The 19,773-nt window shown below is 37.3% G+C and overlaps 2 protein-coding genes across 3 annotated transcripts in view; one reads left to right on the forward strand and one right to left on the reverse strand.

Moving 5' to 3' along the window:
• The window catches only part of LOC110444928 (D-beta-hydroxybutyrate dehydrogenase-like), a 25,245-nt gene extending 12,809 nt beyond the window's left edge, over nt 1–12,436 (reverse strand). Inside the window, exons 1-5 of the mRNA XM_021489281.1 lie at nt 12,349–12,436; nt 4,479–4,638; nt 3,954–4,078; nt 2,234–2,356; nt 1,096–1,199 (exon numbers count right to left, since the gene is read on the reverse strand). Of these exons, the coding sequence (XP_021344956.1) occupies nt 1,096–1,199; nt 2,234–2,356; nt 3,954–4,078; nt 4,479–4,638; nt 12,349–12,403 (567 nt within the window). The 5' untranslated portion in view covers nt 12,404–12,436. The remainder of the gene's footprint in view (nt 1–1,095; nt 1,200–2,233; nt 2,357–3,953; nt 4,079–4,478; nt 4,639–12,348) is intronic.
• LOC110444939 (mannose-P-dolichol utilization defect 1 protein-like) lies at nt 12,423–19,773 on the forward strand. Of its 2 annotated transcripts, none has more exons than XM_021489290.1 (6): nt 12,423–12,572; nt 13,971–14,036; nt 15,754–15,886; nt 16,282–16,480; nt 18,914–19,168; nt 19,653–19,773. In XM_021489290.1, the coding sequence occupies exons 1-5, from the start codon at nt 12,464–12,466 to the stop codon at nt 19,133–19,135; spliced, it is 729 nt and encodes a 242-aa protein (XP_021344965.1). In that variant the 5' UTR covers nt 12,423–12,463; the 3' UTR covers nt 19,136–19,168; nt 19,653–19,773. The 2 variants fall into 2 exon arrangements, with proteins under 2 accessions (XP_021344965.1, XP_021344973.1); XM_021489298.1 differs by having other exon boundaries at nt 19,656–19,773.

Below are 19,773 nucleotides of genomic sequence, written 5' to 3' on the forward strand. Positions count from 1 at the left end.
TCATGACCTTACGACCATCCTTCGATGACATTTGTAACAATCATGACCTTACGACCATCCTTCGATGACATTTGTAACAATCATGACCTTACGACCATCCTTCGATGACATTTGTTACAATCATGACCTTACGACCATCCTTCGATGGCATTTGTAACAATCATGACCTTACGACCATCCTTCGATGACATTTGTAACAATCATGCCCTTACGACCATCCTTCGATGACATTTGTACCAATCATGACCTTACGACCATCCTTCGATGGCATTTATAACAATCAGGACCGTACGACCATCCTTCGATGACATTTGTAACAATCAGGAACGTATGTAACATCCTATGCATGGTGGCATGCTAACGTCAGAAATGTATACAAAATCCTTTTGTCGGATATTTGATAATCATGACTGTAGGGAACATCATTTAGTAGCATGCAAATACATAAATCTACATAGAAAGGCTTTAATAACTACTATAAACCTACATATACATAACACGGTTTATATACAAGATGGTATATCAGATCAACGAAGTCAGAACATTGTTGTGAAAACTAGATATGTAAATAGTCGCCAGATTATCATAAAGTTTGTTTTATTTCATCAGATATACACCTGTGACAATTTCCATAGATGCAGCATCCTCGCCACCATTAGGCCAAACAAAGCAATTGTTATGTTTTAAATTACGCACCCCAAATTTGGTAGAAATCGAACCATTAATAAAAGAGAGTTATTGCATGAAAACCAATAATGCAATCAGTAGCATCATTACAGGTAACTACGCGTAACCTTGCACATATCAAAAACACAATAGAACTTACACTTACCAGCATGAACTCTAATACCAATTTGTATGGAAAATTTTGAACGGAAACCAAGCATGAAAGACGGACAAACAAACGGACACATTCAAATTAATATTCCACATTTTCCCGAAAGCTTTAAACAGATAGAAATATATAGTATTCAGAAAGAGAGGTTATGCTATTAGTTCTCGAAATATGTGGGTTTTTATGTGACTAGGCGAATATTGACTTAAGGGTGGAAGGTCACACATTTCCTTGACGGAACATCTGCTACTATACACTACCTTGGACAGTCCTACGAGGCCTGCCTTTACAGCACTATACGGGGCCTTTCCTGGTCCACTGATCATCGCCATTTGGGAAGACATGTTAACAATCCTTCCCCAGCCTGCAATATACAAGCAACGTGTATCCTTCATAGCTCACAGTGTAAAACAAACTACATGGATCCCCCCTTACACAAAAACTTACATGTATTTTCCAAAAATTATCAACCAAATGCTAACTCTGAATGTGCAAAAACGTTGAATTCTGTGAAGCATTAGAAATACAAAGTATTTTACTGTAACCCATTTCCGTGCTGTAAATTTCTTGAGTGTCGTTAAACTTTATTTCCGCAATTTTATGAATATTTTGTAAACACTTGAATTTGAATTTATTAAAGACAGACTAGCAAACTTCGTAGTAGGAAGAAAATGCAAAACTCAAACCAGCTTAATGGACATATTTTAGATAATGTACAGACAAATCCATACCTAGGATTACAACTATATTGTAAGAATATATAAGAAGGAGGGTTTATAACAAAACTCTTCAAAGTTCTGCCATAACTAGCATCAAGACGCAAACAACAGAGGTTCACATTCTTTTACGAAGTCGTTGAGGACCAAATTCCATCAATGCCTACCTAGCAAAGATTTCATTCATTTCAACATGAGAAAAGGGAAATACGACAGCGGAAGTTCAAAGAGTACGAGACATCAAGACAAATTCAAAATTCCACCATGAACAATAACAAAGCCGTCATAATAACGAACAGCTACATACAACAGTACAAAAACTCTTTCTTTATGTGAACAGCCACGAACTGGAACCCCCTGGACGACAACACAATATGAAGGTTTATGGGTAGAGGCATTTAAAGCATCAATCCTACACCAACTGGGATAAACCAAAAGTTAAGTATCGCATGCGTACTCAACCCCACCGTAAAAAAGCCATTCTGGTCCCTGTGGAGTATCATAATATATATAGATAGATAGAAACATTTTTCGTCTGTATTAATATTCCGAACACTTCATTGTGCACTGACTTCTCATTCTGAATAGACTCGAACTGATACATATGCATCATCAATAAATGTGTATTAGGAATTTAAAAATAAAACAGGTGTCGCAAGAGCTCATATGACTAGTACAATACCCTTGGCCTTCATTCCGGGGATGAATGCTTTCATCAGATGAAATGGCGCGGACAAGGACACGGCCATCATTGAGTCCCATTTCTCTGTCGGGTAGTTCTCTACTAAGTCAAGATGCTGAATACCTGTGTCAACAAACAAAATGCTATATAGGACCAAATCACCAAGAGCAAAATCATGACATGTCATTTTCCAAATGCTACTAGTAGCAAACAGACAGAGTTTAGGATTGACAGGAGAAAGACTGATATATTTAGACCACAGTGTTTGGTTTATATACTCAACCAAAAGGACAGGTCAAGTCAATATTAGAAATTTTGTTCGAATATATCAACAGGTGTATAATTTCATTTCGAATTATTCCAACTGACCAAAGTTTTATCAGTAAACACGCGATTGATTTGGAGCTTAACGAAACACAGATGGGATAGTTTATTAAACCGATTCGTTATCGAGTACAGCCACATCTCCGCACTCAGGTGGTGTAGTAACGTCGGGATTCATTCGATGCAATGATCTGTCATTTCTCATTTAAAGTCTAGACAAGTTGCTGGAGATAGTAAGCTGAGCATTTGTTACATGTAGCAGACGCTTCCCGAGCTAAGGATCAGGAAAAGAACACGGCCAGTCTGGAAATCCTGGCTAGATAAGATGTGTTTAATCCTGTGGAAAACGACGTTCTGGTCGATGGTCTACAAGAAAAACCCTGAAGGAACAAGCAAGCATTTCATCCCTATAACGAACAGCATTCAGGCTTTCGCTAATGACCACCAACTTTGTGCGATTACCACAGGATAACCTATACTTCTTCATAATTCTCCTGCAACCAAACCAGTCAATTTATGAAATGCAGCAATCTTAACCTCAAACCGTTTTGGGAAGAAATGTGTTACGATATCGTAGATACAGCAGATATAAACGAAGACTGTCTTTCTCTTAGGTCATTACGCGCGATCTGCCAGAATGAGAAGGATAGTGGCTTTTAATGAGCGAATACATCGACGTAAACTGACGTTGTGCAACAACCAACCTTCATGATACCAACCGCTATCTCTATTCTCCTAGATATACCGACATGTCGCTTTATAAACTTAAACTCAATGGAAAATGGATACAGTTTACACAGCCAAAGTTTCCTTTGTCGACTCTTCGAGATTCATAGGTGAGCGGCAAAAACTGACTTCAACTTAGGGAACACTTGGCGCTTTCCACAGTTGACCGATTTTGCTGATAAATATACAAATTGTCATTACCTATTTCAAAAGGTTTAACCTTTCGTTATTTGGTTGAGTAACTTGTTTTTAATTTGACATAGTTTTGTTTCTTTATACTATACTAGAGAGACACGGTCTATGTACTATCCAGTAATTTTATAAAAGACGTTTAAAATGTGATTACATAATGTCTTTGAGTTGTCTGTACATTCAATTCATCTTTGTTATTACCTTCGGCCCATCAATCAAACAAATACAAAGAAAGCTATAGCATGGCATACACATATATGTAGAGAAAGAAGCTCTGTTGATTTACATGAAATCATTGTTTAACCATTTGATCTTAATTTATTTGCTTCAAAAATGTAACTACCAATGAGCATGGTTCTTTAATACTTTCTACTCTAAGTAAATCATTATCAATCATCATCGTCTCTTTAGATAATTACCTAATTTATGCATTGGAACTATGAACAACAGTACTCTACGAATAATCAGACACACGTACCGGCATTGTTGATCAGTATGTCAACTCCCCCAGGATACAGCTCCAGAACCTTTTTACAGAGCCTTTCTAATGACGTCACAGAACACAGGTCTCCTGGTACGAACGTCGCATCAACTTTGTGTTCACTGCAGTAAATATGCAAGAACACAATATGGTGACACTTGCATATAGTATTGCTAGCATTTTATCAATAATCATTTTTACTGTTACGTAATATGTGTGGTGGTGGCTTACCACTGTAGCAGAAGACGCCTCCGGAACACCTGGTCTTATTCTCCATGTATTTCATTAACAGTCTCCTTATAAATCTGTCTGTTCTTCCTAGTCTACCCAATTGCAAGTTTTATCAATGTGGAGTTCGAATCACGGTTTTATTGACACCTTGGTATTCTCTTGCTGTGTCTCTGTCTAATGTTTCGGATTTGTGACGTCTGTTGTGTCAAACTATAGAATTGCGACGTGCTTCCATCTATTGATAAGGAATTGAGATATTTTATTGTCTGAAGGCGAGGATATTCGACATACCTTTTTATGGTTCCGATGACGCGGTCGATGGTATCTTGGTCTGCCAGTCCCGTTATGATGAGAGCACTACCTCGCGCCGCCAAAGCCGTTGCAATGCCGTAACCAATCCCAGTCGTGGACCCCGTTACCACGGCAACCTTTCCTTTCAAACTCATGTTTTCTGCAAACAAAATGACAACACGAAGATTCAGATAAAATCGGTTTGACATTATGTCATTATTATGCTCACGTTTCAGTCAGGAGAGACGTCGACTGCTGACGGACAAACTTCTAACACAGAGTCTCAAAAAATGCAGGTTGATGAAAGCCATGGGCAGGTTTTTATGGTCGCCATCATGATTTGTGCAATCTATTTTTTATTTTTTATTATTATGTTCATTAGGTTTGGGGTTTGTTTCGTACCGCTGAACCCATTTTCAAAATCCAAAGGTTCTGCCGTCGAGACACATATATTCTTTGCACTCTTTGACTTTTTCGTAACAAAATCGAAGGGTTGTGGTTACGCTGAAGCCAGATTCTTTTCATGGGCATCAAAGGATCAAACTAGTCTACGTGTATTATACACAAAGTGGCTCGTACAGATCCTATGATTTGGTAATGACATCAGCGTCATTCCTGTAATTTCGGGGATGCTGTTGAGGTAAAGTTGAGGTTGTGTACCTTATATGCGAAGCTTCTTGTCGAATACCTGTTCAAAAAGTACTGCCCTATTTCTCATACTATATACATATCGTAAAAGGTTACTTCCCAGTTAAATTCACATTGTATACTCATATCAAATATTTACAGGTTTGGGACCTTTCAGGTAGTCGAAACCTTTCTTAACTATTTCAAACTAGAATACCATGAACGGTGGTAGCGCGCTAGCTCTCTGTCAGTCTTTTTTTATGAAGATTCATAGCCTAACTCTCAAAGCACAAAGTACCGGAATAATAAATGTCTCTAATTTACACAAAAGATATTTTCTTGTAGTCAATGGATCTGATTATCAAATATTTGTGAAGGAGTTGATTTCTTTTGTGAAATACAAAATGATAATATTTAAAATATCAAAGAACGGCAGAACATTCCTGGTCATAAAATGCCCAAAATATTGGAATTCTTTGTTGGAGATGCAACAAAGACCATTTGGAATTTCTACCTTAATAAAGCGAAATGAAAGTTTCAATAAGAAATTCTCTTTACAAAAAAGCTCTAATACGATGCTATGAGTGTTTGCTTTTTGAATCGCGTTTTGTTTTCGGTTAGTACTAGTATATTACATGTTATATGTTCTATAATAACAGTATACAACATTTATATAGCGTCCTATATAATGTGTAAACTTACTCTAAAGCGCTTGACAACATATGGATAATAGTATCAGCTATAATTGTGAAACAAAAAAGGCTAATAATCACCATTATACATTAAGCAATAAGATAATCATCTCAATGTGCACATAAAGGAATAAATGAAATGTGCTTTGTACATGACATGACGTCCGTGCAAAGATCCTTAAATGCAGACGTGAAGAGGTGAGTTTTTATGTCCTTGAATTTGGCCAGGGTATTTGACTTTCTAACAACAGATGGTAAGCTATGACACAACGTGGCCGAAACCCTCCCAAAGCACCGGTTTCCATAGGTCACAGTACGACATTTTGGGACACACAACAATTACTCTGTCTCCGACCACAGTGATCGTGACGACTGATACAGGTTAACAAGCTCCTGTGGGTATTGAGGAGCTGTTTCATTCAGTACCTTGTATGTGTACACCAAAATGATGTACTGCGACCTGTATCGTACAGGTATTCTACAGCTATATAATCTTATTTTATAAGTTGCATGATCCCAAATATGATATATTTTTTCAAATACATAGTAAAAGCCGGTTTACTTGTACATGCATATGAGGAACATGAACCTTATACTTTGCATCAACCACAACGTCAACCTTTACACTGCTGTATGCAAGCCTCAACTACGTTCAAGGGGACGTATATTCACGCGCAATAGTTTTAGCTGTTATTTGTTTATAACAACATTTCTGGCCTATAGATGATTATCTACTGAAGAAGAAGATTATCCTATTTTTTGTTTTCCGATGAATTATGTTATTGTAATATTGCTACTACTTTCTAGCTTATCATGAAAGAAAATAAATACCGGAATAGATTTGCTAATTATAAAATAAAAATGTCTTCATAAAGAAGTTCAAGTGCAATATGTAGTTATATAATTGTAAAAGATGTGGATTAATTAGGTTGCCTTACAAGCGTAACCTGTAGGGAATTTCACTTTAGCTCAGCGGTAGAGCATCGGGATGCCAATGGTCGTGGGTTCGAGGGTCAGCGACGTCGGCACTATCTTTATCACTATTCCTCGTCCTACTATAAATTGGTGTCGTTGACCCTCCCCGTTCAAGGTAGGAGACCCTTGGCGGGGAGGGAGTCAAAGAACCTGGGTTGGTGTTTGAAAAAAGGAGGGAATAGTGTAAAAGATGTGGATTAATTAGATTGCCTTACAAGCGTTAGCTGTAGGGAATTTCCTTTTAGCTCAGTGGTAGAGCTGGAGAGCCAATGGTCGCGTGTTCGAGCCACAGCGACGGCACTATCTTTATCACTATTCCTCGTCCTACTACATAATATCACGGAACTAAGTCCGTGATAATTGATAAATTAAACGATACTTACCCAGTAAGTTGAAGTTTGATAGAGATTCCACTATATAAGCTGCACCGTTAACTGAGAGATCACATGAGATGAGATGACGTAGAAGTCACGTGATTCAGCTTTCAGAGAAATATTGGGTACATTAACCATCAACCTCAGGGTGGGTAATAAGATTTTCCATACTCATCATCAATGATTTAATTAAATATTATTTCATATATGTGTAAATACCCATAGAAAAGAGGGTGGGCATGTGATCTCTCAGTTAACGGTGCAGCTTATATAGTGGAATCTCTATCAAACTTCAACTTACTGGGTAAGTATCGTTTAATTTATCAATTCCACTATATAAGCTGCCCCGTTACTGAGAGTACACATGAGATTTTAGAGTAATGTACCCAATGTTTTAACCAAGTTGATGGAAGAAAATATACAACCAACATCAATGTATATTTACAACATTTATCTTCCTACATGATATAATGTATACATACAAAGTCAATGTAAAGTTAAGCAACAATAAATGACGTTTTAAGTTCTGATTATTGTTATGTTCACTAACAGAAGTCTATTTCTGTTTCCCTGAGTATTCAAGTAGTATTGCAGTAGACACAGAACTGTTCTGAAGTACTGGTTTCTCATAAAACTTGGCAAAAACAGAGTCACTGCTCCAGCCAGCAGTTTTGAGTATTGTTGTCAAAGGTACTTTGGCTATTAGCGCTGCTGATGTTGATGTTGCTCTTGTACTATGGGGTGTAAATAGTGACATATCTACCCCAGCATTTTTTAGTGTCACTTTAGTCCAACGACTTACAGATTCTTTAGTCACTGGTTTGTGATATGAAATCAAAAGTTTAGTTTTGTCACCGCGCAACATCTCTATCCTTGTGAGGTAATCTTTCAAAACTGTTACAACGCAAACAGTTTTGTCACCAGGGAATGCTTTTATATGCATTTCCTGCAAATGATGACCCGGTCTGGTTTGTTTCACTTTGTCACCTATTCGGAATTTCACCTCACACTCATTTAAAGTCATGTTCCTGATGTCTATTAAATGAATAGATTGTGTTCGTTGGGTTGTTAGCAGTGCTAACAAAGTTGTTAATTTCAGTGTAAGCTCCTTTAGTTTGAGTGTAGATAATTTACTTAATCACAACATTAACATCCCAAGTAACATTATTCCTCGGTAACGAAGGTCTTTCATTAAATACACTTTTCATAAACCTTCGAACTAAAGGGTGAGTACTTATAACTTCACCATTAGGCAAGTTTATCACTGTCGATAGTGCTGACCTCGCTGTGTTTAAAGAACTGTAACCTAACCCTGAATCGTAGAGTTCAGTTAAAAATTCCACAATCATAATTACAGATGGTTCAAGTGGATTAACCTCCCATTTATCACAAAATCGCACCCACTTTTGTTGATATGTCCAATATTGTTTCTTTGTAGTATTTCTCCAGGAATTTGCGACAATGTTGGTAGCGTTTGCTGATAATTTGTAGCGCGACAATGATTCCCCGACAATAGAAAAGCTCCCAGTCTCATTTTTGGAAGGTTGTGTATCCTGTCTGGATTGTGTGGTAGATAGACACTTCGTTCCAGTGTTGGAAGTATGAATGATTGGCTGGCAATCTGACTCAAAAGTTTCGGAAACCAGGATTGTGTCGTCGTTAATGGTGCTACTACAAGTGCTTGCGCTGAATCCTCCTCCAGTTTCCTCAGGACAGCTCCTATCACACTGAATGGGGGAAAAATATAAGACATTAAATTAGTCCACGATATACTAAAAGCATCTACATGCACAGCATAGGGGTCTGGTCTGTATGAGATATATGGTTTCATCTGATGTGTAATTCTTGACGCAAATAAATCCATATCAAACTTTCCGACACAGTCTTCTAACTGACCAAAAAGGTGTTCTTGTAATTTCCATTCGGAATCATCATTAATATTCCTAGACATTTTATCTGCCTCGATGTTATTTGTACCAGGCAGATAATTAGCACTCAACCAAATGTTCCGACCAATACACCACTTCCAGATATTATGGGCAAGTTTGTTAAGTTCAGGTTTTTTGCCACCCATGGCATTGATGTACTTCACAGCTACAGTGTTGTCCATGTAGAGCCTAACATGAATATTCTGTTTGTCACTACAAAAACATTGCAATGTCAAATACCCTGCCTGTAATTCCAGGAAATTTATATGATCTATTCGATCTGTAGCATCCCACAATCCTCCAGTGGAGATGTTTCCTGTTTTGTTGACCCCTCCCCAGCCATAACTGGAACTGTCACTCTCTAGTATGATGTGGGGTTTTCCTTGAGATATGGATTTAAAACTGTTATCTATGTTGTCAATCCACCATTGAATATGTCCATTTGCAGTTTGAGACAGTGTCATAAAAGCATCAAAATTACCCTTATTCATTTTAAGTGCTGCATCTTTCTCATATTCTAATTTCTTATAGTAAAGTGCTGAATGAGTCACCCCTGCTGATGCCGCTACCATATTACCAATGACCTGTGCCAATTCCCGAATAGTCACTTTTTCCTTTTTTAATATATACACACATAATGATGCAAGTTTCTCACATTTCTCTGGGGTAAGTTTTACTGTCATGGTAACCGAGTCAAGCATAAATCCCAAAAATATGATAGCTTTTGTTGGAGTTAATACAGACTTGTTTGGATGTACTGTTAATCCAAGATTATCCATCAGTGTCACTGTAGAAGTGATGTTATGGTGGCACTCTTCCACTGAATTAGCCAACAATAATATGTCATCAATATAACTGACATTTACCAACCCCTGTTTTCTCAAGTGTGAAAACACAGGTTTCATATTTTTTTAAACAGTCGTGGTGCTGTAGCTAATCCATTAGGCAAACATGTAAAGTGATATACTTTGTCATTCCACACAAACTGTAGAAATTTCCTATCGGATTTAGCGATGTTCACAGAGTAATATGCATCTTTCAGGTCCACTGACGCAAACCAACAATCCTTTCTCATAACATTGATAGCTGATTGCAATGTTTCCATTTTAAAATGAGTAGTGTTAACATACTGGTTAAACTGTCTCAGATTAAGAATGACTCTGTATGTTCCATCTTTTTTGGGTCGTAAAAATATGTTGGACATGTAACCATACTTAATTTCAAAATCATCAGTCACTAGTTCTATAACTTTTTTGTCTACAAACTTTATGATTTCATCCTCAACAATACCCATTTCAATCTGATCGATTGACGAGGAGGTTCACTGAGGAATTCAATGGAATAACCTTTTATAGCTTCCAATATCCATCTGTCTGATGTTATCTGTCTCCACACATCCAAGCATCTAGATATTTTCCCAGCTAAGAAAGTTTCTGGTGTGTTTTTTACAGAAGAAAGTATATCATTACTTACAATAGTCCGAGATGTCACTGTCTTGGTTTCTTCTGGAACTTTTTGTGAAAATCCGCCTTTGTCTTTTGGTAGTACGGTTTTGGGTTGTTATAGGCTTTATTAACGGTGTATTTTTTATATCCCTGTCCGTTGCTGCCTCCAAATTTTGTGTACCCCTGGTCTCTGTTGAAGTTAGAGGAAGTTTCATGGTTATAGTGTCCTGTCTTTTGTCTTTTATAACTAGACTGAGACATTTTAATCCCCACTGATTGCGATTCATGGATATTTTTGATCTTAGCTCCAAGATCATCTCCAAACAACAGGTCAGTCACCTTGTTCGAATTGTTGCAAAGCTGTTCAGAGATGGTTTTATGCATTCCCGTCTGTAGCTAGACATGTCGGTGAAGATCTGTGTCATTATGCTAAATCCATCTTTCACTACAGGTAGTAAATCATCAGGGTTTATCTTTTGTTTCCCCTTCTAATTAGCCTCCACTACAGTGTCCAGAATGTTCAGGATTGGCACGATGGCCTTACTGGTAAGGCCCTGTAATTTCTGTAGACCGGAATCAGTAGCTTTTGTTTTACCTGGTAGCTTCAGCCATATTTCCGGGTTCACCTTCGGTACGATTAAATTACCGACATTGGAAGGGCCTTTGTCCGCCATGACCCTTCCCGGGTCAGTAGTCACAGATGTAAACAGTGTCTCCACTTATCCACGTGTGATTAAAACCAACAAAAACAATATCACCGCGTCCGCGAAATTGTCGATATCGTCTGGTATATATATATAGAATGAAAATCCAATAAAATCCAATAAAATCCAATGCAAATGTCCTATTAAAGCACAAAATATAATCTGAAAACTTTCTCCGTGTGGTCACTTCGAAAACTACGAAATCTCTGAATCACGTGACTTCTACGTCATCTCATCTCATGTGTACTCTCAGTAACGGGGCAGCTTATATAGTGGAATATGAAGTTAATTTTGGCGTAAAAATTATAAAGTTGCATGAGCGATGAACGCTACCTAACATTGGATCAAATGCTTATTTACATGCATGTGCTAACGTCCATTTACTGACATAACTTTCTCACAATGATTCCTGATTTAAAAAAAAAATGCAATGTCAATTGTCCTTCTTGCAAACGTAACACCTGTGCCTACTACGGACCACTGACCATATAGACGAGGAAAGTCTTCCCATTAGCTCAGCGGTTGGTAGAGCATCGGGATGGAGAGCCAATGGCCGTGGGTTCGAGGCCCAGCGAACCCACGCGTACATGTACATGTGGTCACTATAGACAGGCATTTGTCTACACAATCAAGACACAGGGGCACGTTACAAATGTCTGAAATACACACATATGCTATACTGATATGGGGCACAACATACATAACGTGCAAATGTCTGAAATGTGTATTTCAGACATTTGTAACGTGCCCCTGTGATCAAGGCATATGGTTCGCTGACCCATTTCATTGATGCATGGGTGGTGATGTCAATTAGTGTCAACTAATCAGTGGGTTGAGAGGGTGTGTGTATTACATAAATAGAATCACCAGTCAAGAATTTAAAAAAAATCATTGTTAAAATAGCTGGTGACACCCCCTGGGATCTGCGGAACAGTGTTGGTTATTTTTAGCATAATTACGGTGATATCTTACAGGAGGTGGGAATTCTAGGGTAAAATACTTACAGAAAGCAAATAAAGTCGTGAGATCTTGAAATATGCATCTTTATTGCTGTAATATGAAGTTTGAGCTTTAAATGTTGATGTATTCCAGAATATATATATACAATACACAGAGATCGCCTACCTTTGATCGGGTCGTTATCCGGGTCAGACTGTTTTATACTGCCGCACGTCACCATCAACCAAACGCTTTATTTACGTTAACTTCTCACTCAAACGTAATACTGACTTCGAAAACCATGGCGAAACCGGTAACAGATGAGGTATCTCTTTTGGAAAGAACCTTGCAGGTGTTTGTGCCGCAACCCTGCTACGATGAATTCTTTGTCAACTTAAATTTCTTAGATGGTATACTTTGATTTCGTTTGGATTTCCTTCTTTACAAGAAAAGGCTAAAAGTCTGCAATTTTCCTTAGTCGTTTTTAGACGTCATTTCGACCACAGTTCAGTTACTGGACGAAAACGTTTGTCAACGAACTATTAGGGGGCGAAACGACTTAATATACGTCCAAAGTACAATATTCACATGACGTGAGCACAATCCAAGTTTACCACACGAGATCGAGATTGTAAACTTGACAAATCGACATTAATTTTCTAGCTTAACAACCCATTTTGGTATAACTGTGATTTGAATTTTTAGCTGGCTGACTTCAAAAAGAAACACACAATAGTGATAAGACCAAGCAAATAATTATCCTTCAGATAATAATGTTTAGAAGGCAAAAGATCTTACAAGGATAAATACACCTCAAATATAGTTCATTTTATACGTATACTCTTGCCACTTGAAATACTCCTACAACTGTGGCACTTGTCAAAAGTATATCACCATGTTAAACCTATAATAATAATGTTGGTGTACAGTACACTCAAAGGAATTTTTGTACATGTAACAGAGGTCATTATGTTTTCAATGCCTCCGCTAGGAGTCGAACCCGGGACCTCTGGCTTACTAGTCTTATGCTCTACCGAATGAGCTAAAGAGAAATTCTCTCTAGCCGAGACGGTAGGAAGCAGCTAGTATTTTACCAGGGTGACATACTCCCCCTTTAAGAAAGAACTCGTCCCGAGTTTTCCAGGGGTCNCCCCTCAAATTATAAGACGACAGGCTTGGATGTTTTATCTTGTTTATTCCCGTAGGAAAAACCTGTAATATTAACAAACGAATACAATAGATACATTTGATAACACATTGACCTGAACTTACATACATCGAATTGAATACAAAGACGCGAGTATACAAGACGGTAAATTACAAACGTACAATGACAATGTGAACATTACAGACAGACTTACCAGGGCTGATACGGATGGATGTTGACTCCTACGAGTCCTGAAGAGGAATGGCTGGAGAGAGTTGGGTTGGGACGTGACAGGACTCCGGTCTGCCCGTGCATTCCGTTTATACTCCTCACCCCATTCAACCAATCATACGCACGCACGTACATACTGACATGTATTTACTTATGTAAGAATGACAATGTTATGCACGTGATAGATGATGTGTTAGTGCAGTGAACCTAGTACACATGGGGTACAGGGTTACATGGGTTACATACATTCAAGCAATAATTTAAAATAAGAGAGAAACAAATGCTACAGTAGACATTTTGTTCTCAAACTTTTAGTCTTATGTCTGAATTTGCATGAAGATTCACCAGCTCTATAATTGATCTGGTATTATTTCATCACCAGAAAACTTAACCATGTTAAATTAATCATTATTTTTTTCATATTTTTCAGCCTACTGTCAGAAAGTGGTCCTTAGTAAATGTCTTGGTTACGGTATCATTCTTGGTGCTGTATTAGGTAAGACTTTGCAAGCTCCCGTATGTAAAATCATCACATTTCCCTTTAAAGCCATCAATATTTGTGCACTTCTTATAGTTGGTAGTACAGTCAGTGACTACCAACTATAAGAACTTTGAGTCAAGTCGTAACCGGCACTTCGTCATATTCTGCACATGCTACAAAAACGGAATGCACATAATTTTCAATATAACTTCAGCATGCATTTTGAAGTGTAAATTGTAAAAAACACTGTAATTTTATTGAAACAGACTTTAGTTTTTCACTTTTTTTTCTTTCATGGTGAGCTTCATTTTGATGCCTCTAAAGAAATATGTCCATTTACAATTAATGTGCAACATATCAAAAATATACTGAAAATACTACAAAAACGAGATTTAGAGAACTAATGGAAGGCTTTACTTGAGCGATAAAAAAAAGACCATGTGTGAACAAAAAAGTGAAAATGCTCTCTACTTAGGTGGCCAAATTTCAAACAGCTCTGGCCCTTAGTTTGGCTATGGTTGCAGAGTTGTCTCCCTTACACTTTAACCAGTATTGCATTCATGGATCCCGGTTGAAATGGTTGAGGTGGTGCAGAAATATTCCCTGATGAACGCACATGGACCGACTGCCGCAGAGCTAAAAAAGCAGTCTCAGAGAATACATAACAATATATCAAGAATAATATGTCCTTCTCCAAGAAGTGTCCACTAATTTATGTCACAGAGTATATATGTCCGTATTTGGTGTTGTTGATGAGTTATTTGTTAATTCGGGTGTGAGTTTGTAAGAAAGCATGCAAATGTGAGGGAGAGTAGTAATAAAAGTAATAATACACTGCGCTAATTCGCACTTGGCTGTTTATCGTGAGGTGGAGCGTATCCTCTGGGGTTCCACCTGCACATTCCTGCCGTACTCGTAAAGAGTGACTACTATATAGACATGATTTTACCGGACCTTGACAGTCTCGGAAGGTAACTATAGCATGAATGCTTAAATGTAGTCATTAATTGGAATATTTAATTCAAAGTATATAGATTAAATATTGGACTTGTCAAACATAGGTATTGTATACGGCGACATACTAAGCTAATTCTAGGCCATATTTGTATTGTAGGGGTTTTTCTGTATGAATCAGCATGAGACTCTGGTCATCAATAAATTTCGACTCGAACCAACAGGACGTGTGGAGTGTTTATTCAATAAATGTCCTGTGACATTTACATAACGTACCTTTTCAAATGTACATGTTGATTGACCTTGTTTTATAAAGAAATAACGCAAACTATAGTCAGCATATTAGTTTCTGACAGTCAGGCATGTCTGGTGGACCCCTCGTTCTACACATGCTGAATATTCCTGAGGTCTGCCTCGGTTAAGATCTGCGTCTGTCATTTTCTTTCAGGTTCAACCGTTTCAACTGGTTGAACCGGATACGCGAAAGGGGCCCTAATTGTTTCTGTCTCTTGCAGTTGAGCACCCACATTTTTAGTCGGTCAAATATGAAATCAAATTTATCTTTGATGAAACTAAACATGCTAATTTAAATTGAATGCTGAATTAAAATGATCAACAAACACTGGCCTGAATTTATAATTCTGTAAATATTCCAAATTATCATTTGTTAGGGAACAAAAGAATGGGCCAGATATGTTAATCTGCTAGGAAAAACTTCATTTTAGATTATTTGGTTTTCAAGTTTGTAAAATAATCAAACTATTGACTTTCCTTTCAGTAAAACTGCCACAGATTTTAAAGATTTTCAAAGCCAAGAGTGCTGAAGGCATTAGTTTTATCAGCGTACTGTTTGAGTTGATAGCTGTGTCTGCCACCACTACATATGGATATGCCATGAAATTTCCATTCAGGTATGTCAATTTTACACATTAGAAGGACACAACAGCTAGAGTTTATTGTCTTTAGTTCAACCCTCTATACTCCAAGGGATACGCTCACTTAGGCTCTCTGCACCCCACATATATGTCATAGCAAAATATTCCAGGAGTGCAGAGAACAAAAGTGAGAGGATGACTTGACTTGATATATAAGAATAAGTTAGGTAATTTCCTTTGAATGGTAGGCACCTGCTTCTAAAAAAATCATAAGAAATGTACACAGCTACTTCAGACATACATAAGCGCTCTGCCACTAATATTTTGAAGATATTTCTAGTTGAATTTATTTATGATGTACAGTTGTGAGATAATTGTGCCTCATATATTGGATGTTAAAAGCTTAAATCTTCCGACATATTTTGTTGCAGTTCCTATGGGGAGGGTATATTCCTGGTACTGCAGACAGCAGCCATTGTGTACTTGGTATTGTACTACAGGAAGCAGCAGGCCTTACTCTTCCTTGTGATCTATACGCTGTGCATGGCCTACCTGCTTTCACCAGTTGTCTCCATTCAGCTGTTGTCTGTCTTCCAAAGCGCCAACATTGTTGTAGTCATACTCAGTAAAGTAAGTAAATTTAAATGCATTGATGTCATCCTTGAAAATGAAAAATGCATATGAACATACATAAACCGGCTACATTTTTAGTTGATCATTGTTAGATACAAAGGTGGAGTCAACATTTGGCCCCCACTTTGATTTCCTTTATTCTGTTGAGAACTACTTTAGGTTTGAGATTGTGTTATAGACAAAGCTATGCAATTATCCATGGGGGTGGTATACTGGAATCAGCTTGACTATCCGTCTATCTGTCAACTCATTCTAGAGTAGTGGACCAATTTCAACGAAGGGATCCAGATATGATAACTAACACCTGAAGTTGTGCATCTAGGTATTATTTTTTCATTCTGTCCTTTTTTTTCCGTTCAAAGTTCTGGCCTCAGGTTGAAAAATCCTTGTCCAGACAACTCCTCCAAAACTAAGGGGTCAATTTCAACGAAAGTTTCCAGATATGGTAACAACCATTTGATGGTATATATATGAATGTATAGTGTATAAGATTACTGTTATTTTGATACTAAATATGTCATATTCTGGCCACCATCAAATGGTTGTTACCATATCTGGAAACTTTCGTTGAAATTGACCCCTTAGTTTTGGAGGAGTTGTCTGGACAAGGATTTTTCAACCCGAGGCCAGAACTTTGAACGAAAAAAAAAGGACAGAAAGAATGTATATATGAATTCTGTCTACAGAATCATTTTTATGTAATATCAAAAACCGGTAGAGTACTTTTTTAGCATGCCAAACATGATCAATGCCCAATTTTACATAACCTTGAAGATTTGACTATCAATGTTTATTATGATAAATACCGATACATTTTCTGTTTTTGTATCATATTAAAACACTTTATTATATTAGGCATGTTTTAAAGTTATGTGCAGCAGTAATAACTCATGAATATGTATTCTGTCATAGTAATCTTTCCTCTTGAGAACTACTTTAGGTTTGAGATTGTGTTATAGACAAAGCTATGCAATTATCCATGGGGGGGGTATACTGGAATCAGCTTGACTATCCGTCTATCTGTCAACTCATTCTAGAGCAGGGGACCAATTTCAACGAAGGGATCCAGATATGATAACTAACACCTGAAGTTGTGCATCTAGGTATTATTTTTTCATTCTGTCCTTTTTTTTTCGTTCAAAGTTCTGGCCTCGGGTTGAAAAATCCTTGTCCAGACAACTCCTCCAAAACTAAGGGGTCAATTTCAACGAAAGTTTCCAGATATGGTAACAACCATTTGATGGTGAGCATCCAGGAATTCTTTTTTCAATCTGCCCCTTTTTGTACAGAGTAATGGCCCTTTGTTGAAAAACACTTGTCCAGACAACTCATCCAAAACTATGGGGCCAATTTCAATGGAAGTTTACAGATATGGTAACTGCCCCCTGACATTGTGCATCCAAGAAGTATGTTTTCATTCCGAGTTATGACCCTTTCTTGAAAAAAACTTTGTCTGCCTCATAAACTTCTGGGTCAATTTCATGAAAGTTTACAGATATGGTAATTACCCCCTGATATCGTGCATCAGGGTAGTATATTTTTCATTTCAAACCTTTTTAAGGAGTTATGGCCTTTTGTTAAAAATCTTTGTCTTAATAACCCTTCCTTCACTACTGGAACATTTTCAGCAAAAGTGGGTCATCTAGGCTAACAAGATGTGGTATGAAAGTATGGTTTGGCATAGGGAGGGAGTACAAGAAGTATGTCAGTGACATATATACATACATAATTACTGGTGGGAGACTATGGATTAATTTGCAATGCTTTGCCTTAGTTAGTCTTAAGATTACAGTTCTGGTTTATATAGGAGCGGGGGTATTAGTTAGTCTTTGGCTTACAGTTCTAGTTATTATTTTTGTTGCCTTTTGACAAATCATTAAACAAAATATGAAGGGATATTGCACTATTTTGAATCGTTAATTCTTAACAAATAAAGCAAGGAAAGATACCCTTGTCTGACTCCCCATTCAAACTATTTATTTCGGCACATTTGGTTTTTGTGACCTTGAACAAAGATCAAGGTCATCAAAATTAACAACACTTAAACGCATTTACATGAACAACCTACTTGCCAAAATGTTATAGTAATTGTGCCATTTAAATGCTCTAGGGGAAATTGTATTACTGCACCTTTAACACCCACACAGGTGTAAGTCAAGGAGGTATCATTTATCATCAAATGAATCCTGAAACTAACTGTTCCTGATTTAAGCTTCATATACCCATACCTTTTTGGATTTATCTTGTTTTGAAATTCTAAGTGGGGGCCGACGCTAATGTTAAATCTCCATAGGCGTTGACCCTACCTTTCTAGTTAACTGTTTTTAGATAAACATGTCTAGTTTATTTTTTTTAAAAACATTTCTCGTTTATCATTTTTAGACATTCTTGCTTACACTATTTCTGACCTTTCTCACCTTTTTATTTCAGATGATACAGGCCTTAACTAATTTTAGGAATGGCGGTACAGGACAGTTATCTGCCATCACAGTGACCTTGTTATTCACTGGATCCCTGGCCCGCATATTTACTTCCCAGCAAGAAACCGGTGACACTTTGATAATTATGAGTTTTGTGGTCTCATCCGTCTGTAACGGCCTCATTTTGGCCCAAATACTGTACTACTGGAACAGGAAACCAAAGGCAGACTAATGACATCGGATGTAGGACAGAGTTATCATTGAAGTAAGATTTATTGTTGATTGATATTTATCAAGAAATTTGTCGAATTTTATCTAATGATGTAAGCAATGTGATACATCTTGTTAATCTAGAATAAATTGCATCCTCTAAATCCCCAGTGTTGCACTCTCTTACATTCTCTGCACCCCTGGGATATTTCCTAACAAATTCAAAGGCAAATGGTCAGCTATTTGATTAGTTTGAGGTCAAACAAAAACTGACAATATCTAGGCTGATACCTGTCCATCTGCAGCAACGCCTAGCTTTACAACCTGTCGATTTTACCATTAAGCTGCTGCATGATGGTTTTGGTAGAGCAGTAGGTGTAAAGGGTAGCCTACTCTCAATGTTTTCATGTGTCCATCATGACTGGTCGTGTTATTGAAGTTATTGTATAATGAGTGATTTGTTAGCTCCATGCATTGTCAAATGATTTTCTAATTGGTAAAATACATTAATAAAAAACTGGTGTATTTTTTCTTTGCAGCAGCAGTAATGTCAGGACATTGTTTATACAGAAAACATGTTCATTTTTAGGAGAATTTTATACATTTACTATGTGATTTTCAAAATGATGTTGAAAGGACCAAAATAAATATTGAACATTC

Source organism: Mizuhopecten yessoensis, unplaced genomic scaffold, assembly GCF_002113885.1.
Source record: "Mizuhopecten yessoensis strain PY_sf001 unplaced genomic scaffold, ASM211388v2 scaffold2065, whole genome shotgun sequence".
Lineage (NCBI taxonomy): Eukaryota > Metazoa > Mollusca > Bivalvia > Pectinida > Pectinidae > Mizuhopecten > Mizuhopecten yessoensis.

What these genes read in the sequence shown, in the direction of transcription:
- LOC110444939 (XM_021489290.1), top strand. Translation starts at nt 12,464, where the DNA reads ATGGCGAAACCGGTAACAGATGAGGTATCTCTTTTGGAAAGAACCTTG. An exon ending in CATTCTTGGTGCTGTATTAG is followed by an intron (nt 14,037 to 15,753) that starts GTAAGACTTTGC and finishes CTTTCCTTTCAG; the next exon opens with TAAAACTGCCACAGATTTTA. An exon ending in TTGTAGTCATACTCAGTAAA is followed by an intron (nt 16,481 to 18,913) that starts GTAAGTAAATTT and finishes TTTTTATTTCAG; the next exon opens with ATGATACAGGCCTTAACTAA.